The sequence below is a fragment of the Pogoniulus pusillus genome, chromosome Z (assembly GCF_015220805.1).
Source record: "Pogoniulus pusillus isolate bPogPus1 chromosome Z, bPogPus1.pri, whole genome shotgun sequence".
NCBI lineage: Eukaryota > Metazoa > Chordata > Aves > Piciformes > Lybiidae > Pogoniulus > Pogoniulus pusillus.
The window spans coordinates 13,644,723-13,666,819 of NC_087309.1; the positions used below are offsets into that span (position 1 = coordinate 13,644,723).

General features: G+C 52.2%; 1 protein-coding gene across 30 annotated transcripts in view; it reads right to left on the bottom strand.

Moving 5' to 3' along the window:
- Positions 1–3,405: 3,405 nt before the first annotated feature.
- The window catches only part of CNTFR (ciliary neurotrophic factor receptor), a 274,938-nt gene continuing 256,246 nt past the window's right edge, over positions 3,406–22,097 (bottom strand). For all 30 annotated transcript variants that reach the window (XM_064140049.1, XM_064140050.1, XM_064140044.1 and 27 more), the window contains 4 exons: positions 21,515–21,678; positions 7,360–7,540; positions 5,543–5,687; positions 3,406–4,692 (listed from right to left, as the gene is read on the bottom strand). In XM_064140049.1, the coding sequence (XP_063996119.1) occupies position 4,692; positions 5,543–5,687; positions 7,360–7,540; positions 21,515–21,678 (491 nt within the window). In that variant the 3' untranslated portion in view covers positions 3,406–4,691. The remainder of the gene's footprint in view (positions 4,693–5,542; positions 5,688–7,359; positions 7,541–21,514; positions 21,679–22,097) is intronic.

Sequence of the window (22,097 nt, forward strand, 5' to 3'; positions counted from 1 at the left end):
CATATGTGCTGGGAAGATGCAGGGACCTGTTGGGTCTGGCTGATGTATTGGATTTCAGGTTATACAACGCTCAAGTCTCTCTGAGCACTGTAATTCCTTCTTTCTTCCTGTATGGACTTATTTTGCTTAAGTGGATGGATTTTCTGCTTGGCAGGGATACCCCCCTGGGACCTTCCCCAGTTGGAAACATCTCTGCACATCTGTACATAATATTGCTGGGGCACTTCATGAGTGGGCTGTTATGACACCCCTTGCTTTATGAACTTCCATTAAATCCAGCCAGGCAACGTGGACGGACTGACACGCAGCATCCTAGAGCCAGCAGCAGGCTGAGTGCTAGCTCTAGGTGCCAGAGGGTGCCCAGGGCCCCTGCTCTCAGATGGCTTCTCATACAGCTGCTCTGGGCAGTGGAAGCACTGCTCCCTTGGTCCCTGAAACAGCTTGAGAAGGACAGGTCTTCTCTGTTCAATAACCTGACACAGCACACCTCTGGGATCAGGCATGGAAAAGGCGATCTATCTAGGATGCTTCCCCCAGGCAAGGGCTGGGCCTGACATTTTCATCTGTGCTAAGAGCTGTCCCTTTTCCCTGCCCTGAAGTGCCATCTGCTATGGTAGATTATCCCAGCTTTTAGCACTGTGAATCCATAATTAGTGCATAATTAATTACCAGATGTTTTTAACACTAATGAAACATTAATAAATGATGGAGTCATGTTTTCTGGTAATGGAACATTAAGCAGAGAACTAAGCATTGTACAGGACAGTGCTGCTGCTGGCACAGCCAAGCTGGTTGTAGGTCTGCTTGGGACTGAAATCTCTAATAACCCCCCCCAGAATGGTGAAATCACAGCAAGTACCCAGCTGGAGCTAGTGACCAGCTTAGTGCTGCCTTCAGGCTTTGCAGAGCTGAGGCTCTGATTCCTTCACCTCCTCCTCAGCTTCCTCCCTGGTTCTCCCCTCCTCCCACTCTCCTTCCCATTCTTCTTCTCCCCTTCCCTTCCCTTCCCTTCCCTTCCCTTCCCTTCCCTTCCCTTCCCTTCCCTTCCCTTCCCTTCCCTTCCCTTCCCTTCCCTTCCCTTCCCTTCCCTTCCCTTCCCTTCCCTTCCCTTCCCTTCCCTTCCCTTCCCTTCCCTTCCCTTCCCTTCCCTTCCCTTCCCTTCCCTTCCCTTCCCTTCCCTTCCCTTCCCTTCCCTTCCCTTCCCTTCCCTTCCCTTCCCTTCCCTTCCCTTCCCTTCCCTTCCCTTCCCTTCCCTTCCCTTCCTTCCTCTCTCCCTCCCTTCCCTCTCTCCCTCCCTTCCTTCCTCCCCTCATTCTTCCTCCCTTCCTCCCCTCCTTCTTCCTCCCTTCCTTCCCCTGCCCACCCCTTTCTTCCTGCCTTCCTTCCTGTGCTCCTGCCTGCCTTCCTTCCTTTCCCCCCTTCTTTTCCCCCTCCCTCCTTTGCTTCCTGCCTTCTTTCCTGTCCTCTGGCCTGCCTTCCTTCCTTTCTTTCCCTCCTGTTGGCACACTGGGCACACAATTTGATAACAGGTTGGTTTTTTCTCAAAGATATCTCAGCTCCAGTTGGTACACACAAGCAGGGCACATGGGGTGAGCCCAGACCCCAACACAGTGTGCTTTGCTGCACCCATTGCCCCGGCAGTGGGTGGCAGCGAACCCTGTCTTGATGCATGTTTAATTCACAGCATCTGGGCCAGTGACATTTTCCTAATGTGAAATTATTAACCAGACAAGGAAAGTGCATTAATTTGGTCTACGTGCCACCTCCAGCCTCTGGGCAGCAGCGAGCCACAGGCAGGTCTCCATCCTCCTGCCTGCCCAAGAGCTGTCAGGGTGCAGCCAGAATTTGGGGACATGCAGAATCAAGGGCCACATGAACAATGACATGTGGCACCTCCTCAACACAGCACAGGTGTCACAGGGAATGGTGGCAACCTCTTTACATCACCAGGTGTTTCCCAGGATAGGCACACTCCTTGCACCTTTTCAGGATGTCCTGAAGACTCATTTTTGAGTCCCCCATCCCCTCCCAGAGACATAGAATCATAGAATCATAGAATCAACCAGGTTGGAAGAGACCTACAAGATCATCCAGTCCAACCTAGCACCCAGCCCTAGCCAGTCAACTAGACCATGGCACTAAGTGCCTCATCCAGGCTTTTCTTGAAGACCTCCAGGGATGGTGACTCCACCACCTCCCTGGGCAGCCCACTCTAATGCCAATCACTCTCTCTGGCAACAACTTCCTCCTAACATCCAGCCTATACCTCTCCTGGCACAACTTGAGACTGTGTCCCCTTGTTCTATTGCTGGTTGCCTGGGAGAAGAGACCAACCCCCACCTGGCTACAATGTCCCTTCAGGTAGTTGTAGACAGCAATGAGGTCCCCCCTGAGCCTCCTCTTCTCCAGGCTAAACACCCCCAGCTCCCTCAGCCTCTCCTCACAGGGTTTGTGTTCCAGGCCCCTCACCAGCTTTGTTGCCCTTCTCTGGACACATTCCAGCACCTCAACATCTCTCTTGAATTGAGGAGCCCAGAACTGGACACAGGACTCAAGGTGTGGCCTGACCAGTGCTGAGGACAGGGCAAGAATAACCTCCCTTGTCCTACTGGCCACACTGTTCCTGATGCAGGCCAGGATGCCATTGGTTCTCTTGGCCACCTGGGCACACTGCTGCCTCATCTTCAGCTACTATCTACCAGTACCCCCAGGTCCCTTTCCTCCTGGCTGCTCTCCAGCCACTCAGTCCCCAGCCTGTGGTGCTGCTTGGGGTTGTTGTGGTCAAAGTGCAGAACCCTGCACTTGGCCTTGTTAAATCTCTGCCCACCCATCCAGCCTGTCCCGGTCCCTCTGCAAGGCTCTCCTACCTTCCAACAGATCCACACCTGCTGCTAGCTTGGTGTCATCTGCAAACTTACTGATGCTGGACTCAATGCCCTCATCCAGATCATCAATAAAGATATTGAACAGGACTGGGCCCAGCACTGACCCCTGGGGCACACCACAAGTGCCAGCTGCCAACTGGATGTGGCACCATTCACCACCACTCTCTGGGCTCTGACATCCAGCCAGTTCTTGATCCAGCACAGAGTGAATCTGTGCAAACCATGACCTGCCAGCTTGGCCAGGAGCTTCTTGTGGCAGACAGTGTCAAAGGCTTTGCTGCAGTCCAGGTAGACTACATCCACAGCCTGCCCCACATTCACCAGGCAGGGAACCTGATCATAAAAGCAGATCACGATACGGTGAGCTCGAGCTCTAGCCAAGTCTCCACTATGTCTGTGTGTCCCCCACTGCCATCCCCATGTCTTTCTCCTCAGAGCCAGCTCCATGTGCAGGAAGGAGCAAGCAGCCAAACCCACCCACTCCACCCAGCGGGGAAATAAAACCCAGAGCTGCCAGTCATCATGAAATGATCATTTAATGAAGACCGTCTCTCCTGGTGCATGTGTGTGGTGTGTGTGTGGTGTGTGCATTGTCTCTGTGTGGGTTTTTTTGTTTGTTTTTTTTTTTTTTTTGTTTGTTTTATCCCCTCTATTTTTTTTTTAAATTCTTTGCCTTTTTTTTTCCTTTTTTTTTTTTCCTTTTTTTCCTTTTTTATATATATACATCTATAAAAAATTCAAATACAGCATGTCAACAGTGGGAATACTAGGACGTACGGTATTAAATACTGCGCTTGGGTCCAGGCAAGGGGCAAGAGGAGGTGTCTTTACAAAACAGGGCTTGGGGTAGGATGGGGAGGAGAGCAGAGCAGGCATGGGGACAGCCGGGGAACAACAGGGGATAGCAAGGGACAGGTCTGCAGGGATCCAGCTCTAAAGGCAACAGCAGAGCTCTTCTGCTTTTGTTGGGAGAATGAGATAGAGATGTCAACAAGGGTGATTTTCCCTGTAAAGTTTGGGGGTGATGAGGGGATGGGTTTGGGGGTGGCGAAGGCTCCTGCAGGGTGCTGCCGATGGGGCGCTGGAGGGACAGCTCTCCCAGGTGCTTGGCAAGGTGCAGGGGGGGGGTGTTATTGGCGTTTCATTTCCTTCTGTTCTGTTAGAACCTTGCCAGTTCCCTACTCCCCACCACACTTGTGAAAGACATCAGTTCTTCCCACCGTCATCCCCTCAGAGGAAGGGTCAGAAGACCCCCCCCCCCCCACCCATGCACCCCTCCAGCTTCGCCATGCCATTGTGAGCTTGGGGAAGCAAGAGTGGTTCTTGGGAGACTGCCTTCTGCTGTAAAGGGTACACAGCTGGGAGCATCATTCCCCTCACCATTCCCCCCCTCAGTTTCATATCCCCTTTTCTCGGCGCACCAATACGCTCCCTATCACCCGAGCAGGTGGCGGGGCAGCAGGCACGTCTTTGGCGTGGGGGGGGGTTAGCTGTATGAGCGGGGTCCTCAGCTGTGGCAGGGTGCCTGGGTTCACTTCATCTTGCTGGGCAAAGGGGAGCTGGGCTGGCGGGGACAAGTGCGACTCCTCGCTCTGGGCTGGGATAGGATTTCACGGCTCCCCAGGGAAGGGCGGCAGCTCTGTCCTCCTCCGAAGCGATGGTGAGAAGCATGATACGTCCTCAAACGTGTGCAAAATTGAAGAGATTAGAGACTCAACCCGAGGGGGTGGGGAGCAATGAGGTGGGGGTGGTGGCGGTTGGTGGGAAGGTGTCTGCGCTGGGCTGCGACGGAACAACAGATGGGGATCTGCAATTGGGGAGAAGAGGGGTCACTGTGCCGCGCTCGGCGTCGCGGCGCCCAGCCACCAGTGGGACATGCCAAGCAGAATCTGGCCTCTTTCCACATTCACTCAGAACCCAGCTGCCCAAACCCATCACCTCCTCCTCCCAGGTGTGCACTCTGCCCACCCAATCTGGCTGTATGCTACCATCCCCTCCCATTGGCACTGCTAATGTTACATAGGGAAATGACACAACTGGACCCCGTATCCATGGAAGCTGCCTTGAATGGCTCTTCCTTGGGCACATCCTTTACCCTCCAAAGTGACACATATGGATGCCATCTCCCAGTCTTCAGGCAGTGTGGGTACAGTGAAAGGGCTGGGGACAACTACAAGACAGCAAACATGTCCCAGAGTGGAATGGGGCTTTTTGGGGCTCTCCAGGCTGTCAGCTCCATTCTAAAGTCAAACCAAAGGCTTTTTTGAGATGCATCTTTGGATTTTCTTATCTCAGGCAATTTTTCTTCCATCACTACGAGAAGGCCTTAGCCTTCCATGTGATTTCTTTGCCTCCAAAAAATCTACAGTGGGAAGGAACAAGCCATCAAAGACTGATCCCTTTGCAGGCTGAGCAGAAAATGTTTGAAAAGCTATTTTTGAGATCTCCACCAGAACACAGAGTCTGGAAAACCCACCAGATTTTGGTGTCATTTACAGAAAAAAAAAAAAAAAAGAAAAAACAAAAGCCAACCCCAAATGGCTCAGACTACAGTGCCCTTGACCCACAGCATGGAACATACCCATGGCTTCCCATGTTCCTGCTCCCTCCCAGCACCCACACCCTGTCTCTTACACCCCAGTTTGGGAGATACTCACTAAATAAAGAGGACACCATAGGCAGCCAAGACCAGTCCAGCTGTCCAACACACTGCCACGGCCCCGCTGCCCACCACAGCCCCTTTGTCGCAGATCTTGGTGGTGGGTGGTGGCATGAAAGAGGAGGTGCTAGTGCTTGTTGTCTCTGCAGGGAGGGAGAGTGGATGATGAGAGGAGCTGGGGTGCCTGATGATGCCTACGGCATAGTCCTGCTCCCTACCCATGCGGACATGGCACTGTCCTGTCCCCCAGTTGCTTCTCTCACTGCTGTGCCACACTAGGGCTGAGATGGGAGGCCAGGACAATGAGCCAGGTGAGGGTGAGGTCCATAAGACATCCCCTGCTCTGCCATTGAATGTACTGCTCAGAGATGCTTGCACCATTTGGCAGAGATGGGCATCCCTCCCAGCCAGCCCCACTGTGCCCCAGCCTGGTTGCTCTGTGCTAATTCTGGCTATGAAGTCCTGATGACTTGGCACAGTTCTCCAGCAGAGAACATTCCCAGGGCATATTCCAGGCATGGCTGTGGCTGCTGGTCTAGCTTACAGGGCTTGTCTTTTGCTGCATAGGATCAGATGGGTTGCCTGTCTCTGCAGAGGCCTTCAGGACTGCAGAGAGAGCTTGGATGAGCAGTAAGGCTGGGATAACAGATGTCACACCTGGGGCAGTGGGTGAGCCAGTGGGTCTTGGTCTGTCTTCATGACCTTCTGATTCCACAGATGTGTCATGGTGAGGCTCAGCCCCAGAGCAAGAGTGTCTCACAACAGTCCTGCTGCAGCCAGGTGTGTGTGTGTGTGTGTGTATGTGTGAGGACATGCATGTGCCTGCACAGGGAGCAGGCAGGTGCTGGTGGAAGTGGCACAGCGGGCACAATGCAGACAAACAGAGAAGCAAGTGTAGCAGTCTAGCACCAGTGCTGCTGCAAGGCATACAAAGCTTGCAACCCCTGAGGATGAGGGATTGCAAACCCCTGCTGCTGCCAACCCCTGCACGTGCTCTGCTGGGTGCTTTCTCCACTTGTCAGCAGTGTGACCTGCACCTATTGCATCCCCAAGCAGAGAGCGTTTCCAGGGCTCACAGGGGTTTGTTCAAAGCTCTGGCTTGAATGCATTTGCTGGTGTCTTCACAAAACGTAGGCTTTGGAGGACAGGCACACTGAATCCCTCTCCCCACACACACACATCTGGCTAGCTCACGGGAGTGGTGCCAGCTAGAAGCCTGGTCACTGCCAGTCAGCATGCCAGAGCTTCCCCGGCCCTGCCACCAGTGCAGTCCAGAGGAACTAGCACAGGGTCCACTCCAGCCCTTCTGGGAAACAGAGGGCTGATAACACCCATTTGGACACAGTCCCAGCTCTTTCCTAGAAACAGAGGCTTGTTAACTTTGTGGCTTTTATTTTGAATTGGCATCACTCCGAGCCATTGTGCAGGGGTGAAGGTGTGGAGAGGGTAGGACAGGAGAGGGAAGGATGGGGGAAGGCAATACTCCTAGGAATAGTAATAATAACAGCAATAATAAACAAGAATAAAACCCCTCTGTCTTCATTGTTACATCCCAAGCATCCTGAAGAGGAGGATGCCAAAGCTAGGTGAAGCTTAGTCAGCATCTCCTGGACCATGGTTGCATCTGCTGCCAAGCCCATGGGTGGGGGGTGAAGTGCAGAATGAAGGGCTGCAGCCCCACTGGGTGTGGGGGGCATCTCCTTGGCTGAAGATGAAACTTGCACGGAGCTGGATAGGGGAAGACCTCACCCACAATTTCTGTCTCCCCCACTGCCATAGGCACAGACTGTTTGTACTGGGAGGAGGGGGTCTCACCTGTGATCTGGGCTTCAGTGGTGAGATGCTTGGGTTCCTCTGTCCAGGGTGTGGCATGGACGGCCACGCTCCAGTCACTCCATGTGCCAATGTCGTTGTCTTTGGCTGCCACCTGGATGATGTACTCCTTGCCAGCATAGGCATCTGTGATGGTGTGCGATGTCCCATCCGACAGCTCAACCTGAGGGCAGTGGCAGGGAGGAAACATGGTCAGGGAAAGCCCTGGCACTGGGAGGTGTACCACGAGCGTGTTTACCTCAGCCAGAGAATGAGAACTGAATTTTCACAGCGCTGTGGGAAGTTCTGCAGGGATTCGGGCAGAAGCATGAGCTCGGGACAGGGGCGCAGGGCGAGAATGCTCCAGCTGCATCTAAGTCAAAGGTTTGGTGAGACCCTGTCCTGCTCCTAAACGCTCGATGCCAGAGCACAGCAGCTTCCTCTAGAGGTCACCAGAAACTAGCGGATGTGCACGCTCTGCCCAGACATGCTACAGCAGCTGGAAGTTGAACACCCTGGGCACAGGTTTCTGGGCATCACTGCAAGGGCTGAGAGAAGGCTTCCCCCTCACCCCGCATCTCCAGTGACCCATGTCTTCTGCCTGTTGGCATCCCACCAGCTCGGCTTGCATTCTTCTGGCAGGGCCCTTGGACAGGGATCAAAACATCCAGCTGCCTTTCCTAGAAAAATTCCCTCTCTCCTGTTGTCAGGCCTGCCTGGGCGTGGGAGGTCCTGTCATCCTCCTGGGCATGTGGCCGCTGGTGCAAAGGTTTAACACCAGACTGTGTCCACACCTTCCAGGCATCTCTGACCCACTCAGAGCTTGGCTGAAGTAGAGAGAGATTCAGGCACGCAGCAGAAATGTACCCCCACTGCAAGGTCACCAGTGAGCAAACACACTTAAATGTCAGAGCAGGAGGGGCTCAGCACCCAAGTGACCTTCCAGGCATGGAGCCAGGCTTGACCTCAGGGCTCTAAAGGCAGGGAGGAAACCAGGGCAGAAGCATCTCACAGAGGCTGAATGGGAGATTGCCCTCCATCCAGTCTCTGAGACTGAGGACCAACACACTGCCAGCTTCATTTCAGTATTGAGCTGCCTCTGCATTGCATGGGAGGGACATGGGACAACCCTTCTCCTTCCCTAGTACCCTGGCAGACACAAATCACCGTCTCTCCAGATACATGTTGATAATAAAGATGCTGGAGAGGATGAGGGATGGTGCAGGTCTGATGCAGCTCAGACATGCACTCACCCTTGAGCAGAAGTGACCCTTCATGGGTTGAGGTAACTTCATGGCACAACCCATGCAGGGTCCTCCATGTCTCCCCAGCCACCCAGGAAAAGGTCACGCACAGGATGCTGCAGCCTCAAAGAATACCCACAGCTGAGTTTTATTAAGAATATCATTCAATGACAGGAGCAAAATGGACCCCAAAACTTCTGCCTTGTCCATAATCACATCTTGAAGCACAGAGAGAAAGGCTACATCATTGGGGTGCACAGAGGATACCTGCACATGCAGGACAAGGCTACTCTGTCACTGCTGGTTAACACACATGGGGATGGTGTGCACAGCAAGAATGCATGTGACAGCCCAGAATGTGGCAGGCATGGTTAATCTTATCACTTCACTACTTGTAGGGGGACTCTCCCCAAGAAAGACCAACCTCATTCCCAGTTCCCTCAGTACAGCATATGCAACATCCCAGCATAGATTTAATCCCTTTGGCATGCAAGCTACAGCCCCTCCTGGCTCTTACAGCTGCTCAGGGGGGATGCCTACCAGGTAGAGGGGGCACTTATGCTTTCTTGTTCTAGGTGAGACTTTCCTATTCCCTCTCCTAGGACTGCTTTCAGGGCTCTTGAGCTCTGCACTCCCAGCTGCTTACACTGCCTAACCTGAGCCCACAGGAGCTCCACATCTGGAACACATCTGCAGGCAGATCACCCCTCAGCCATCAGGGAAGAACACTGAGAAGGCATGCATCCATCCTCACTGCTTCCAGTTTTGGGGTGGTGTGGTGGAGAGACTAAGCTCTACCTCTCCTCTCAGTGAACTCAGGGCTGACACTCAGTGTTGGTGGGATGCAAACAGAGGGTGCCAGTGGTTCCAGTGAAGGGCTTGCACCAAGCTGAGATGTGCCTAAGCCCTAACCTCCATCAGTGGGACAACTGGTGCTTGCATGCACACCTGTCATCCAGGGGACACTTTTTCACTATGCCATGGGTTTCAGCATCTGTTCTGGCCTGCTGGCATGAAGGCAGCTATGCAAGGTGCCTGCCAAGGTTGTTTGAGGTCAGAGCCTGGCTGGCTGGAGCTAGATATGGTGCACAGGTGAGGCCAGTGACCCCAGTGGGCCTCCATGAAGGGTCCTTCTGAGTTTCCAGCACTCTGAGAGCCAGCCATTGGTCACAGGTGCTGCCTGTTGCCCAAACAGTGGGGTCAGGATTGGAGTATTTTAATTCAGCAGCTTGCAGGTACCCAGCAGAGTCTACATTGAGGGGTGGCCGCTCTCATCCAAAAGCCAGGCACAACTCATCCTGCAGGGAAAAGGTTTTGACCCTTAAGAGATAGATGAAAAATGAAATCCCATGAGGTCTGGGCAGAAGGGAGGATGGGGGAAAGAAGGTGAAGAAGATACTGGTCTCTCCTGCATGACATGGCTATCTATCCTTCAACCTCTGGGGCTTCTTGGATGAGACTCATCCCAATATTAAATTCCAGCATTCCTCAGTCCAGGACCAAAACTGGAGCTGGATCAGGGTCTTCAGAGGTGATGGGCTCTTTGTACCCACCACTGGATCCAGCAGAGCTGAGATAGTTTCTGCACCCTCTTCTCACAGGGGATGTGGCACCTCAAGATATGGTTTAGTAGTCTTGGTAGCTGGATTCTGGTTGGACTTGATTTTAAAGGTCTTTTCCAACCTTAATGATTCTTCAATTCTATGAACACATCTTCATGCCTGAGGCACCCAGAGATGGGCAGGCAGGACAGGAGATATATCAGACTGTTAACCACCTGGCCCATGACAAGTGCCACGCTTTGCAAGGCACCTCCCCACAGCCTCGTGGCACAGTGTGGTAGTTTAAGGGGGTCCCAGATTCCCTTAAGAGAACTACAGAGACTGAGACCCATACCAGGGGTTGGACCTGGTCATCCCAGGATGTTGCAATGTTGTTATTCCATTCTGTGTTCTGGTATCACAGCTTGTAAGGCAGTGCCTGGATGATATCAGTCTCCTTTCCCCTCTCTTCTTCCCACTTCACATCTCTCTCCAGGAAGAGTGCATGTCCCTCAGAATCATAGAATCACAGAAATATCCAGGTTGGAAAAGCCTCTCAGGGTCACAAAGTCCAACCTGTAACTCTAGAGGATTCACCCTAAACCATATCCCTAAGCACCACATCCAAATGACCCTTAAACACATCCAGGGTGGGTGACTCAACCACCTCCCTGGGCAGCTCATTCCAGTGCCTGACCACTCTCTCAGTGAAAAGCTTTTTCCAATATCTAATCTAAACCTCCCCACTCTCAGCTTGAGGCCATTCCCCTTCGATCTGTCTCCAATTACCTGTGAGAAGAGACCTGCAGCAGCCTCTCCCAACTTCCCTTCAGGTAGCTGTAGGCAGCCATGAAGTCTCCCCTCAGCCTCCCCTTTTTCAAACTAACTATCCCCAGCTCCCTAAGCGGCTCCTCATAAGATTTATTCTTCAGGCTCTTCCCCAGCTTTGTTGCCCTCCTCTGGACCCCCTCCAGCACCCTCACATCTCTCTTGTATTGCGGTGCCCAAAACTGAACACAATCCTCGAGGTGTGGCCTCACCAAAGCCAAGTCCAAGGGGACAATCACCTCCCTACTCCTGCTGGCCACAGCATTCCTAATACAAGCCAGGATGCCATTGGCCTTCTTGGCCACTTGGACACACTGCTGGCTCATATTCATAGAATCACAGAATCATAGAATCAACCAGGTTGGAAGAGACCTCCAAGATCAGCCAGTCCAACCTAGCATCCAGCCCTAGCCAGTCAACTAGACCATGGCACTAAGTGCCTCAGCCAGGCTTTGCTTCAACACCTCCAGGGATGGTGACTCCACCACCTCCCTGGGCAGCCCATTCCAATGGCAAATCACTCTCTCTGTGAAGAACCTCCTCCTATCTGCCTGTCTATTACAGCCTCCAGACCCTTTTCTTTCCATCCACACTGCCCCAAGCCTGTAGTGTTGCTTGGGGCTGTTGTGACCCAAGTGCAGGACCTGGCATTTGGCCTTGTTGAAACTCATCCCATTAATGTTGGCCCATTGATCTAGCCTATCCAAGCCCCTCTGAAGAGCCTCTCTACCCTCACTGAAATCAAAACTGCCACCTAAGTTGGTGTCATCTGCAAACTTACTGATAACCTTCCTTATCTGATGGTTTGTGTAGGAGAGATGGCTTCTAGCTGGCAGGGAATTTTAAGCTGTGTTATGTGGCCTGCTGATATGGGGGGGAGGAGCAGTTATGGGCTACTCTTAGGCCTGATGAGGGTGGAAAGGGTGGAGGATTCTAGACAGATTTAGTCCGTTAGACTTGGCCTAGCTTGTGGATGTATCCACTCTACCTAATTGCCCTTTGCATATTTGCACCAGTAAACAGAATCTCCTTTCAGACTTCCAATCAGAGTGCAGCACCTTCAAAAGGAGTAGGAGCCACTGCTGTCCTCCAGTCACTGCTGTGTCCCAGTTTGAGGCCACTGCTCCTCCAAGAGCTGGTGGCCTCAAACTGGGACACGCAGTGAGGCTGTCCCTGCCACCCAGACTGCAGGATTCGTGCCTCTGCCACCAGCTCCTGTCTCTGCTCACAGGGATGCACTGTGCGCAGCACTGTGAAGGGACCTGCCCATTCAGTGGCACCCACCAATTTAGACATCAATGCCAAGGTGATGAACCTCAACTCATTCTTAATGACAGTTAGATGAAATGAAACCAGCCTCCTGCAAGCTTGTTTCTCCCAGTTTGGCCTATGCTAGGCCAGGGGTGCCTTGGAAGCAGAGCAAGATGCTAGAGTTATCTAGCTCATGTGTAGATCTCTGTAGGTCTTTCAGTATCCTCCAAGCCCTTCCAGCTGCTCCCTGAGCCCCACAGCAAGCAGGCTGCAGGCCTAGCCAGATTGTTGCTCCATCCGGATAGTTTTCTCCATCCCAAAGAACCCTGCTGGCTAAGTGCTTCCTCTTGGGAGCAATTCCTGCCTTTCCCCAGCCGCAGCCAGCCTGCAGCTGAGTGTTTGCAGATGGGACATCACAGGCATAACAGAGCCAAGCCTGTGCCTTGCCCAGGGAGGGATGTTCCCCCAGGATCCGGGCTGGAGGACCTTCATTGTAGAACTTAGGAGGATGCTACCCCAAACCCCTCTTTAAGCAGCAGGAAACAGATGACAGGCATTCATCTCTCCCCACACATACCATGTCTGCATGCAGCACTTCTGAGCTGGGCAGCCAGGGCATACATCCAACATTTGCACTGGTGGGTAAGAAAGTCCCTGGGCAGGTGCCCGTGGCTCAGCACAGCAGCACAGCAGCGCAGCAGCAGATGGGAAAGCACACAAGGACCGGGTCCAACTGGACACAGACCGGGAGAGCTGGGCGGGGGCACGCTGGGGAGGTTGAGAGGGACGGATGGACACACAGCATCAAAGGCAGTGGGAGAAATTCCTTAATCTGCGTCCCCGCCACACAGAGACAACAGTTGGAGGAAGGCTGCACATGGTAATTTTTTTGGCCGGGGGCTCTGCCTGTCGCTGCCTGCCTTTGTGCACCTGCCAAAAGTCACTCTGGCTGGCTGTGAAGTGCTGCCCAGATTAATGAGGGATAAGTAGCCAGTGCAATGCGGAGCTATTAGCATTGCAAAGAGGGAAAAAAAAAAAAAGGGGGGGGGGGGGGGGGGGAAGAGAAGAGAGAGAGAGAAATTAAAAAAAAAGCCCAGTAATTCAGCCAACAGCTTGCTGAGGACAGCATGGGCTGGGATCCTCTGCCATGGCCATGTACCACCACTCAGTTGCTTGGAAAGATAATGTGTCCCTTGAAGAACAGATAGTTCCACATTGGTGCCGCATTCATGGGATGGGGACAGACAACGTAGGTGGCGGAGAGGATTTCCCAGCCCTTGTCCCCTGCCTGTGCTGTTCTCCCATGCACATGTGGAAACATCCACATGTCACACATACCATGCAACCTCATTCCAGTGCTTGCCCACAGACTGGTGGCATTGCCCTTTAGTGCTCAGTGCAACAGGAGTTAAGGAAGACATTCATAGAATCATAGAATCAACCAGGTTAGAAGAGACCTCCAAGATCGTCCAGTCCTCCCCTGGGGTCCCCCTGCTCCTGTCCAGCCCACCCTGCCAGGTGCCCTAGCAGTAAAAAAGGTCACTGTGTTCTGATCCCACCCAGCCTCTGCCCCTAGTCCAGCATGACCAGGTAGCAATTATTTGCAAGCAGGGTGATTCAGAGGCAGGTCTGAAGCCCAGATGGCCTTTGGAAGGGATGGGAGTAGGGGAGAAAACTGCAAGCATCCCTGCCCCAGCAGCTGATGTGTGCTGGAAGGAGGTGGGGGGGATGGAGGGATCAGATGCCTCTTTCTCTGCATCCCACATGAAAATGTGCTTGATGGCTCCCTTGTGGTGGCAGTGGCTCTGCTTTCCATTCTTTGACACCTCCCGCTCCCCAGCGCAGCTCCCACTGTAAGAGGGGAGTCTTTCACTGCCAGGAAGCTGGCAATGTGAGGATGGGGGCCAGCACTCTTCAGACCAGGAGTGGGCCACCTCTGTGCTTGCCAGGACAGAGACTATGTGCCTGTCCAAGTTGTATCAATCCTGGATGAGTGAGTATTTCCCAAAACAAAAGGTGCACCCTAGCTATTGCAGAGCGAAATTGATCTGTTCACACAGCCTGTACCATCCCACAGCTATGGGGGCAAGGCAGAAGGAAAGCCCTTGTAAGAGCACAGCACAAGTCTGGCATGCATCTTGTGTCCTTGCAGCATCTTCCAACTCTGGGCGCTCCCAAGGTTAACATCAATAATGGTGCCGATGGGAAGTGGGAGGGGGACAGGGCACTGCAGTGGGATCAGTTTCATAGCTTCTTTTCTCTAGAACAACTATCTGGATCCTGGCACTTGGCTGCAAGGATTTTGAGCAGGTACTCGTGCTACACAAATCACTACTGTTTCGGGTGCCTTTTATTCATGTGATCCCAAAGAGAACCAGGTGGGCTCCCACCTGCCCTGGGGAAAAGGCTAAACCGAAGGCAGGACTAAACCCCAAGCACGCCACTCCACTGCTGGGAAGTTCAGGAGGGTAGCTGCAAAGAGCCACTGCACCCTGTGAAAATGATGTTGCCAAGAAGAAAAGAAATGTTTTGCTTTTTGCCTTTCAAAGCCACATCTGGAGAGCAAAGAGGTCTGACACTCATTACTAAGAAACGAGCCCCCAAATACCTCCTTCTTCCACAACGCCGCAGGAATCAGTCGGGCTAACCCCAGACAAAACTTTCTGCCCAGACTTTGGAACGAATAAAAGGTTGGGAAAAGGGAGTGACCTTCCTTATTCTCTGCCAGCTGAGTAGTGGAGGAACCCAGCTAAGTCGGAGCTGCGGTTCCTGCTGTGACCACCCCACCCCCTACTCTGCGTCCCCGAAAAGGCTGCTGCGCAGCTGCTGCACGTAGCTCAGCCCTGCTGCGGCTCTGGCAGGACGAGTTATCGCAGGGCTCCGCTGCAGCCTGGGCTGTGTCACACCAGATGCGGCCGAACGGCTCCCTTTTGGCTTAAAATAAAGAGCAACTTTGAAAGCGGAGCAGCAAGCTCGTTAATACTGGGACTCTTTCTCCAGATGCGCTGTCCCCTCCTGCCAAGTGACGACTGGCAGCGCTCGCTTTTGCTTGTGGCTGTGGGGAAGATGGGATTGGGGATGTTCAGGGCCCTCAGCACCAGCCCTAACCCTTACCGGGGCTGTCATCTGCCGCCTGCAGGTGCATTTACCACACTGGTGCAGTGGGCTGGGAGTGAAAGCAGATGGATGCAGCTAGTGGTCACCAGAGGACACAGGCACATGCCTGGCATGGCATACGTGTGGGCATGGAAAGCTAAGCTTGCTGGCAGCACCCTACCTGAGTGTACCTGTGCAGGCTTGCAGATAATCACAGCATATGTGCTCTGCTGCCCAGTGGCACCTTTGCATCTGCCTTTGGAGGCTAGATCTTACTGAGTGCTCAGTGCTTCTAGGTCACCAGCACTCCACAGAGGGACTGAGAGAACCCAGACAGTACCAGTCAAGGGTCCTGAGCCCAAGTCCGCATCTGGAGATGCAGGAGGAGATAGGAAAGGTGATTTCTTAGCATTTCCCACCTCCCATCCTCCTTTGAGATTCCTTCTGCTCCAGCCCAGCCTGCCCCCTGCTGAGCTGTGAACGATGCTATTACAGCCTCATCGCTTTTCTCACATCTATTTTTAATTTTTTTCCCCTCCTTTTTTTTAATCACTGACTTTGGAGCCAGCAGGTGAAGGGAGAGAAATGCTGCAATAAAAGCTACCAGGCGTGAAGCTGTAACCCAGCCCACTCAGGGTGACCTCCCTGCTAAAGTTGCCTTGAAAAGAAAGGAGGTGCAAGAAAAGCAGCAGAGGCATGGGGAGGTGCAAATAGGCGCAAAGAAGTCCACCCACTGCAAAGTGACAGAGCCACAGCGCCAGCAGGGATGCAGCTGCATCAGGCAGTGGCACTAATTGCCCTCCCCAGCTCCGTCCCTCCCCCTGGCCCACCGCAGGCTGCATACGAATCAGCATGCTATATGGTTATTCCAGTCAGGGACTTCCAGAGGCAGACTGTGAGATTCACTTGTTTGACCAAAAAATGTTGCTTTGCCTTGGGAGGTGAGCCTGGCAGCCAGCCCAAACATATGAGGGATGGTGGCCAGCACAGAGGACCATGCCTTTCTCACACCAACAAACCCAGCCACTAAATACCTGGCCACAGATTGCCCATTCCTGTCCCCAGATCCCCTTACTGTGTTCAGTTTTGGACCCTCACTGCAAGAAGGACATTGAGCTGCTGGAGTGCGTCCAGAGAAAGACAATGAAGCTAATGAAGGGTGTGGAGAACTTGTCTTATGAGGAGTGGCTGAGGGAACTGGGATTAATTTGGAGAAAAGGAGGCTGAGGGGACACCTCATTGCTCTCTACAACTACCTGAAAGGAGGTTGGAGGGAGGTGGGAGTCATTCTCTTCTCCCAAGTATCAAGTGACAGAACGAGAGTAGTGGCCTCAAGTTGCACCATGGGAAGTTTAGATTGGATAGCAGGGAAAATTTCTTTGATGAAAGAGTGGAGAGGCATGGAAACAGGCTGCCCAGGAAGGTGGTGGAGTCACAGTCCCTGGAGGTGCTCAAAGAGCATTTGGACATGACACTTTGGGACATGGTTTAAAGGCCATGGAGGACACGGTTTAAAGGGCATGGTGGTTTTAGGTTGATGGCTGGACTTGCTGGTCTTACAAGCTTTTTCCAACCAAAATAATTCTATCACTGTTTGCCCAGATCAGAGCTGCTCAGAGGCAAAGCTGGCACAGAAGCCTGCACTGGGGGCTCTGTGACTCCAGCTCCTAAAACCCTGGGATAGAGGGAGCACTTCTGCTTGCTTTCCCAAAGAGGGACATTTCCAGCCTTTGCAAATGCTGATGGAAGTAGATCTAATGCTCGCAGAACAGAAGAGTAGGGAGAGAACCCAACCACATTATTAGCTTTAAATATCTCATGACCTTTTACTGCAAATCTTGAGATCTGAGGCACAGCCCGCCTCACGGTTCGTTAACATTTCATGTTGTCAGCGTGGCCAGTGGGTTCAATTAGACTTCACGACGGCATCTGCAAAGTGCTGGCAAGCCACTGGAGGAAATCCTCCCTCGGCCTGTCTGCCAGCTCTGACGCTGACGAAGAAACACATTCTGAGCCTCGCTGCGCTCTGGGATGTGCGCTGAGCTGCCCCGGTGCTCAGTGCAGGGGATCTCCCCGCAGAAACTGCCTGGGGGGCGAGCGGGAGAGGATTTGGTGCAAGGTCTGCCCTGGGGACTCCAAATCTGCTCAGGACATTCTCTGGCCACTCGCCTGCGTTTAGGGGTGGGCGTGCAGATGTGCTCGCAGGGAGATCGCATGTGCGAGCGTGGCGATTGCTGCTGTTGCAAGTTAACTGAAGGAGCCTGTAAAACCAGAAACAGGCTATTAGCAATCCATTAGGAAAGGGTATCCAGTTCCAGCCTAGGTAAGCCATTAGAGGAACATCTGAGAGCATTAGGAGTGCTCGCTTGGGGCCAGGATGGGGCTATAAAACAGAAGAGGAAACCATGCTAATCTGGCTTGAATTACAAACTTAAAAGCAGGAGAAAAATAAAGGATACCCTAAACATTTAATGTTTTATATTTAGGAGACAGAAGGGGAGATTCTGCCAAAAGGAGAGGATAACAAACCTGTTCAGGCTGCAAATATCCCATCTCTCTTCTGGCAGCAGAGAAACCACCAGAGCCTCTTCCAGAAAGGGAGCAGCATTACTTTACAGTTGCTTGAGTTTCATAGCAAGCTCAGTGCTGGTGAGGTGGAGGGGAGTTGGTGGCCACCTGGTGTGCCGTGGTGTGCCGTGGTGTGCCATGGCTGCATCCTGAACACCTGGCAAATGCCTGTACGCAGGTTTGAGGGAGCTGCTGTGGGACAGCACGGTGGTGCAAGGAGCATCCAGCACATGCTTTGCTGCAGGCTCACATGGAAACTCATTATCATAGAATCATCATCTCTATACATTAATCATTCCCAGGGCATATCATTGTAATTCCCAGAGCAAACTGCAACATGAGAGCTGCTAAGTGGCCTGAGTGGAAAGGCCACTGCTTAGTAGGGGAAGGGAGTACAATAAGCACACTGGGGCTCAAACCCACCTTAGCTAAGCTCTGGGAAGGGGATGAGGGTGTCCCACTAGCTCTTGGTCAGCCCCAGATGTTACTTGATGGGAGTGGTTGATTGAGCCAAGCATTGCCCATCTGTCTCTGGAGGGGAAACTAAGTTTATGGTTAGCTTGTGCAGTGGTGGCCTAGATAAGATCCACTGTTCCTGCCATGGATGGCTTCATCTGGTACCAAGCCCTGGCATTATTAAAATCCTGAAAGGAAGAGCCTGGAAGAAAGCAGACGCTGATTGAATCAGGCCTTACGGTGTTCGACAGCTCGACATCCATCTGATCCTATTAGCGCTCATTCGGTCCTGCCTGCCGAGGTGCTGTGCATAAATCAGACCCTGCAAAGATTAACAGGAGGCAGAGGGAAGAAAAGGGACCTGCTTCCTCTGCCAAGAAATGCCACTTGTGAGCAGGGCCTGCACTGACATTCCTGTCCCTGGGCAGTCTCCAGTGCTCCCTTGCGGGTTTGCTCCCGCAGGGACGCTGGATTTCCCACTGGGCTGCTGAGGGTGTGGCAGGAGATGCTTCAAACCCACAGCTGGTACGTAGGTAGGTTGCCACGAGGAGGCAGAGTGGGGCTCAGCATGGGGACCCTGGGGCACGCAGAGCTGTCACAGACTACGAGGTTACCCAGCTCATTCCGCCTGCTGGAGGAGTCTTCTCTACCTGCCAGGCTCTCAAGCTGCCCTGTTGTCAGCAAGCAGGTTGTGTGCAATGACTTTTGTGCTGGCAGCTGGTAGGGATAGCAAGAGCCAAAATGGGGGATTGTTTGTGTCAGGGGACCTTCACTTTGGCAAGGATTAAGATGTCCCCATGCAAGCATCCTTTCTCAGGGCACTTGTCCCTTGGAGGTGACATTTTGCCCACTGTAGGGCAAAATGGATGGCTGAGCTAGGCTTGGCCCTACCAAACTATGTCCTTTGTCCTTCCCAGTCCTCTCTGGATTTAGGGGAAGGGTGGCACCTTCCAAGATGCCAGCATGAGCAAAGCAGAGCTCAGCATGGCTTCAGCATGCTCCCAGAATGCTGGCGTCTGTGGGGTTTGTTTTCGGTTGCAAACCTCTGCCATCTGCAGGATGCTCATCTGGGCTTAAGCAGACTGAGTGTGCCAAGGGAGTCGGGGTCAGAGCAGCTCTGGCTGCTGCAAGGCTGCCATGCCCCGGTGTCTGTGAGCTGATTGAATTAGGCTTCGCAAATAATCCAACTGATGAATAGTGGCAGTTTTCCTCAAATCATCCACAAATCAGATTTTTCATTACCTAGGTAGTGGGGCAGAGAATCAGAAAACAAGGCTGGTCCCTCAATCACTGAATGCTTGCACTTGCTTGCTGAGAAAATTATTCCCCAAACACACTTCTCCATCAGCCAGTGAAGTGGGACTGGTGTCTTGTAAGGGATATTGATTAAAACCAGTACCCGGGTCTACTGCCTTCCTAGGATGCCCAGAGATGTGCCCTTACCAGCCCTCCTTCTACCCACCATAAGGGCTGATGCCTTGAGCTCTCTATGCAGCTCTGGCTATCTTTGAACATGAGAAATCAAGATTTTACTGCCTTACCACTGTCTTTTCTAGCCTGAGTGGCTCTGACACTGGTGTAGCCAACATCTTCATGTATTTCCCACCACTGAGCACTGATGGAAAGGCTACGTTGTCCTCTCAGAGGCCTTGCAGAAAGGGGACTGGCACAGACTGACCCCACAAATATAGTACCTAATATCCAGCAATAGAAGGACTGGCCACTCTGAAGGTGTCAAGGTGGGAGGCAAATCACTGACTCTCACACCATTTTTGGAGTGTAAATGTCTGCATTTGCAGACTGCTTGGCTGGATCAGTCTCTGTTAGGGTGAAAAAAATCAACTTTTTCCACAACAGCTTTTTCACCCTTTGAAAAAACTAACCATTACATTTGTTATTTCCCATTAATTTCAACCCCCTTTTTTTCCCACAGCTTCTACAATTCAAGCATTTCTCCTCAAAGAAAATAATATACAAAGCAAACTAAACACCCAAATTCCATCTCTGCTTCCTTCCCTGTGGCGATGCTCCTGCTCTCAGGAGGGAAGTAAAGGGCAAAGACACCATCAGGAAAACCTTCTCCCAACCCTTCTCTGATTTTCCAAGCCCCCAGGGAGCACTTCAGTCTGAAGCACGACCTGTGGTGCTGCCTAATCAAAAAACCCAACCAACAGAAAAAGTCATTGAGACACCGACATCTTGCAGAGACATGAACAAAGCCTCACATCCTCCCTCCCCAGCTGTTTCTCTCCTCAAGAAAAGCTGACTGGCAAAAAAAAAATCCTACTTGGCTCCACAACACAGGTGAGCTCCCTAAGGACTGAATGATGGTTGCTGTTTGTTTGGTTTTGTTTTTAGTTTGTTTTTTTTTGGGGGGTTGTGTTTGTTTGTTTGTTTTGCTTTGAGTTTGTGGTTTGTTTGTTTTTGTTTTTGGATGGGAGGCAAATGCTTTATGAAGCAAAGCACCTAATCAGCTTTTGACTGGCCTGGCTTGGTACAGCGTGGGTGCTGGGTGAGCCACACCAGCACAGCAGACCTTCTCCTCGAATGGTGGATGGCTTCCCTTCACGAGCAGAGCATGCAAACAGCACACAGAGGAGAGAAGGGGGGAAAAAAAAGCAAGCCTGTTTGTTATCTTCCTGCAGCTAACAAATGAAATCTGTCCTCTGAGCTGCCCAAGATTTCACTGGGTTTTTTTTTTTTTTTACTTTTAAAGAAACAAGGAATAAAAGTAAGGAAGACGATAACATCACAGCAATCTTTCTGTGACTGTGCTCCGAGTTGCAGCAAGCGGTATTTTATCTTCATTTCAAAATCTAGATGTGGCAGAGGCACATTTAAATGTGGTGACATTTATACTTTAAATGCCTTTTACGTCTCGTTGGCAGGTTTTATATACAACATATGTATGGAAAGCAGACAAGGGCCGTGGATGAAAGTGTGGAGCAGGGAATGCCTGCAGAGCCATTCGTAGGCAGAATGTGAGTTAAAAGAAAGATAGAGGGGAAGAAAGAAGGGAGGAGAGACAGAGAAGGAGAAGAAAAGGGTCGGGGTTGCCTGTGCAGGAAGCAGATATCATCTTTGGTCTCTGACCGATTGTTCCCAGTGCACTTTGTTCCCAGTCACCATCTCCCTCCACTCCCTCCAGTCTCAGCCAGCTCAAGCATCACTTACATGTTGCCACTGGTCCAGGATGAGGGGCCGGTATCGCAGGAAGAACTTGAGAGGGAAAGACTCAGGGTCGGGCCAAGACGAGGGGTTTTGCCATGACACCTCCAGCCTCCGAGGGTTATTTGGCACAGGTTTGGCCACCACGCTCTCTGGAGGGTCTGGTTTTACTGGAAGAGAAGAGGGAGGCTGGTAAAGCTTTGCACGTGGCATCCTCCCTCACATCTCAGCTCATCTGGCTAGGCTTCGTGAACGTGACTTTTCCAAGGAGAGCAGCCAACATGCAGAACGTTCCTTTCCCAAGCTAATTAGATGCAAATCACCTTTCCTTGTCCAGGTCAGTGCTACATCTGTCCCAGCTCAAAATAACCACCGTTAAAGAGATGCCAGTGCTGGAGACTCACAAAAAGAATCTGGCCAGGGCAGAGAGCATCCTTCCTCCCCTGGGCTACTTGAGTCAGGCCAAGGAGCCCACTGAGCCCAAATCCTACATTTTCCTCACACCTCTGATTCCTGGGAATTTGACTCACAGTCAGACCTGCTTACCTCAGAGTAATAAAGCAGTTTGGCATTTGTGTTTAGTGTTGGG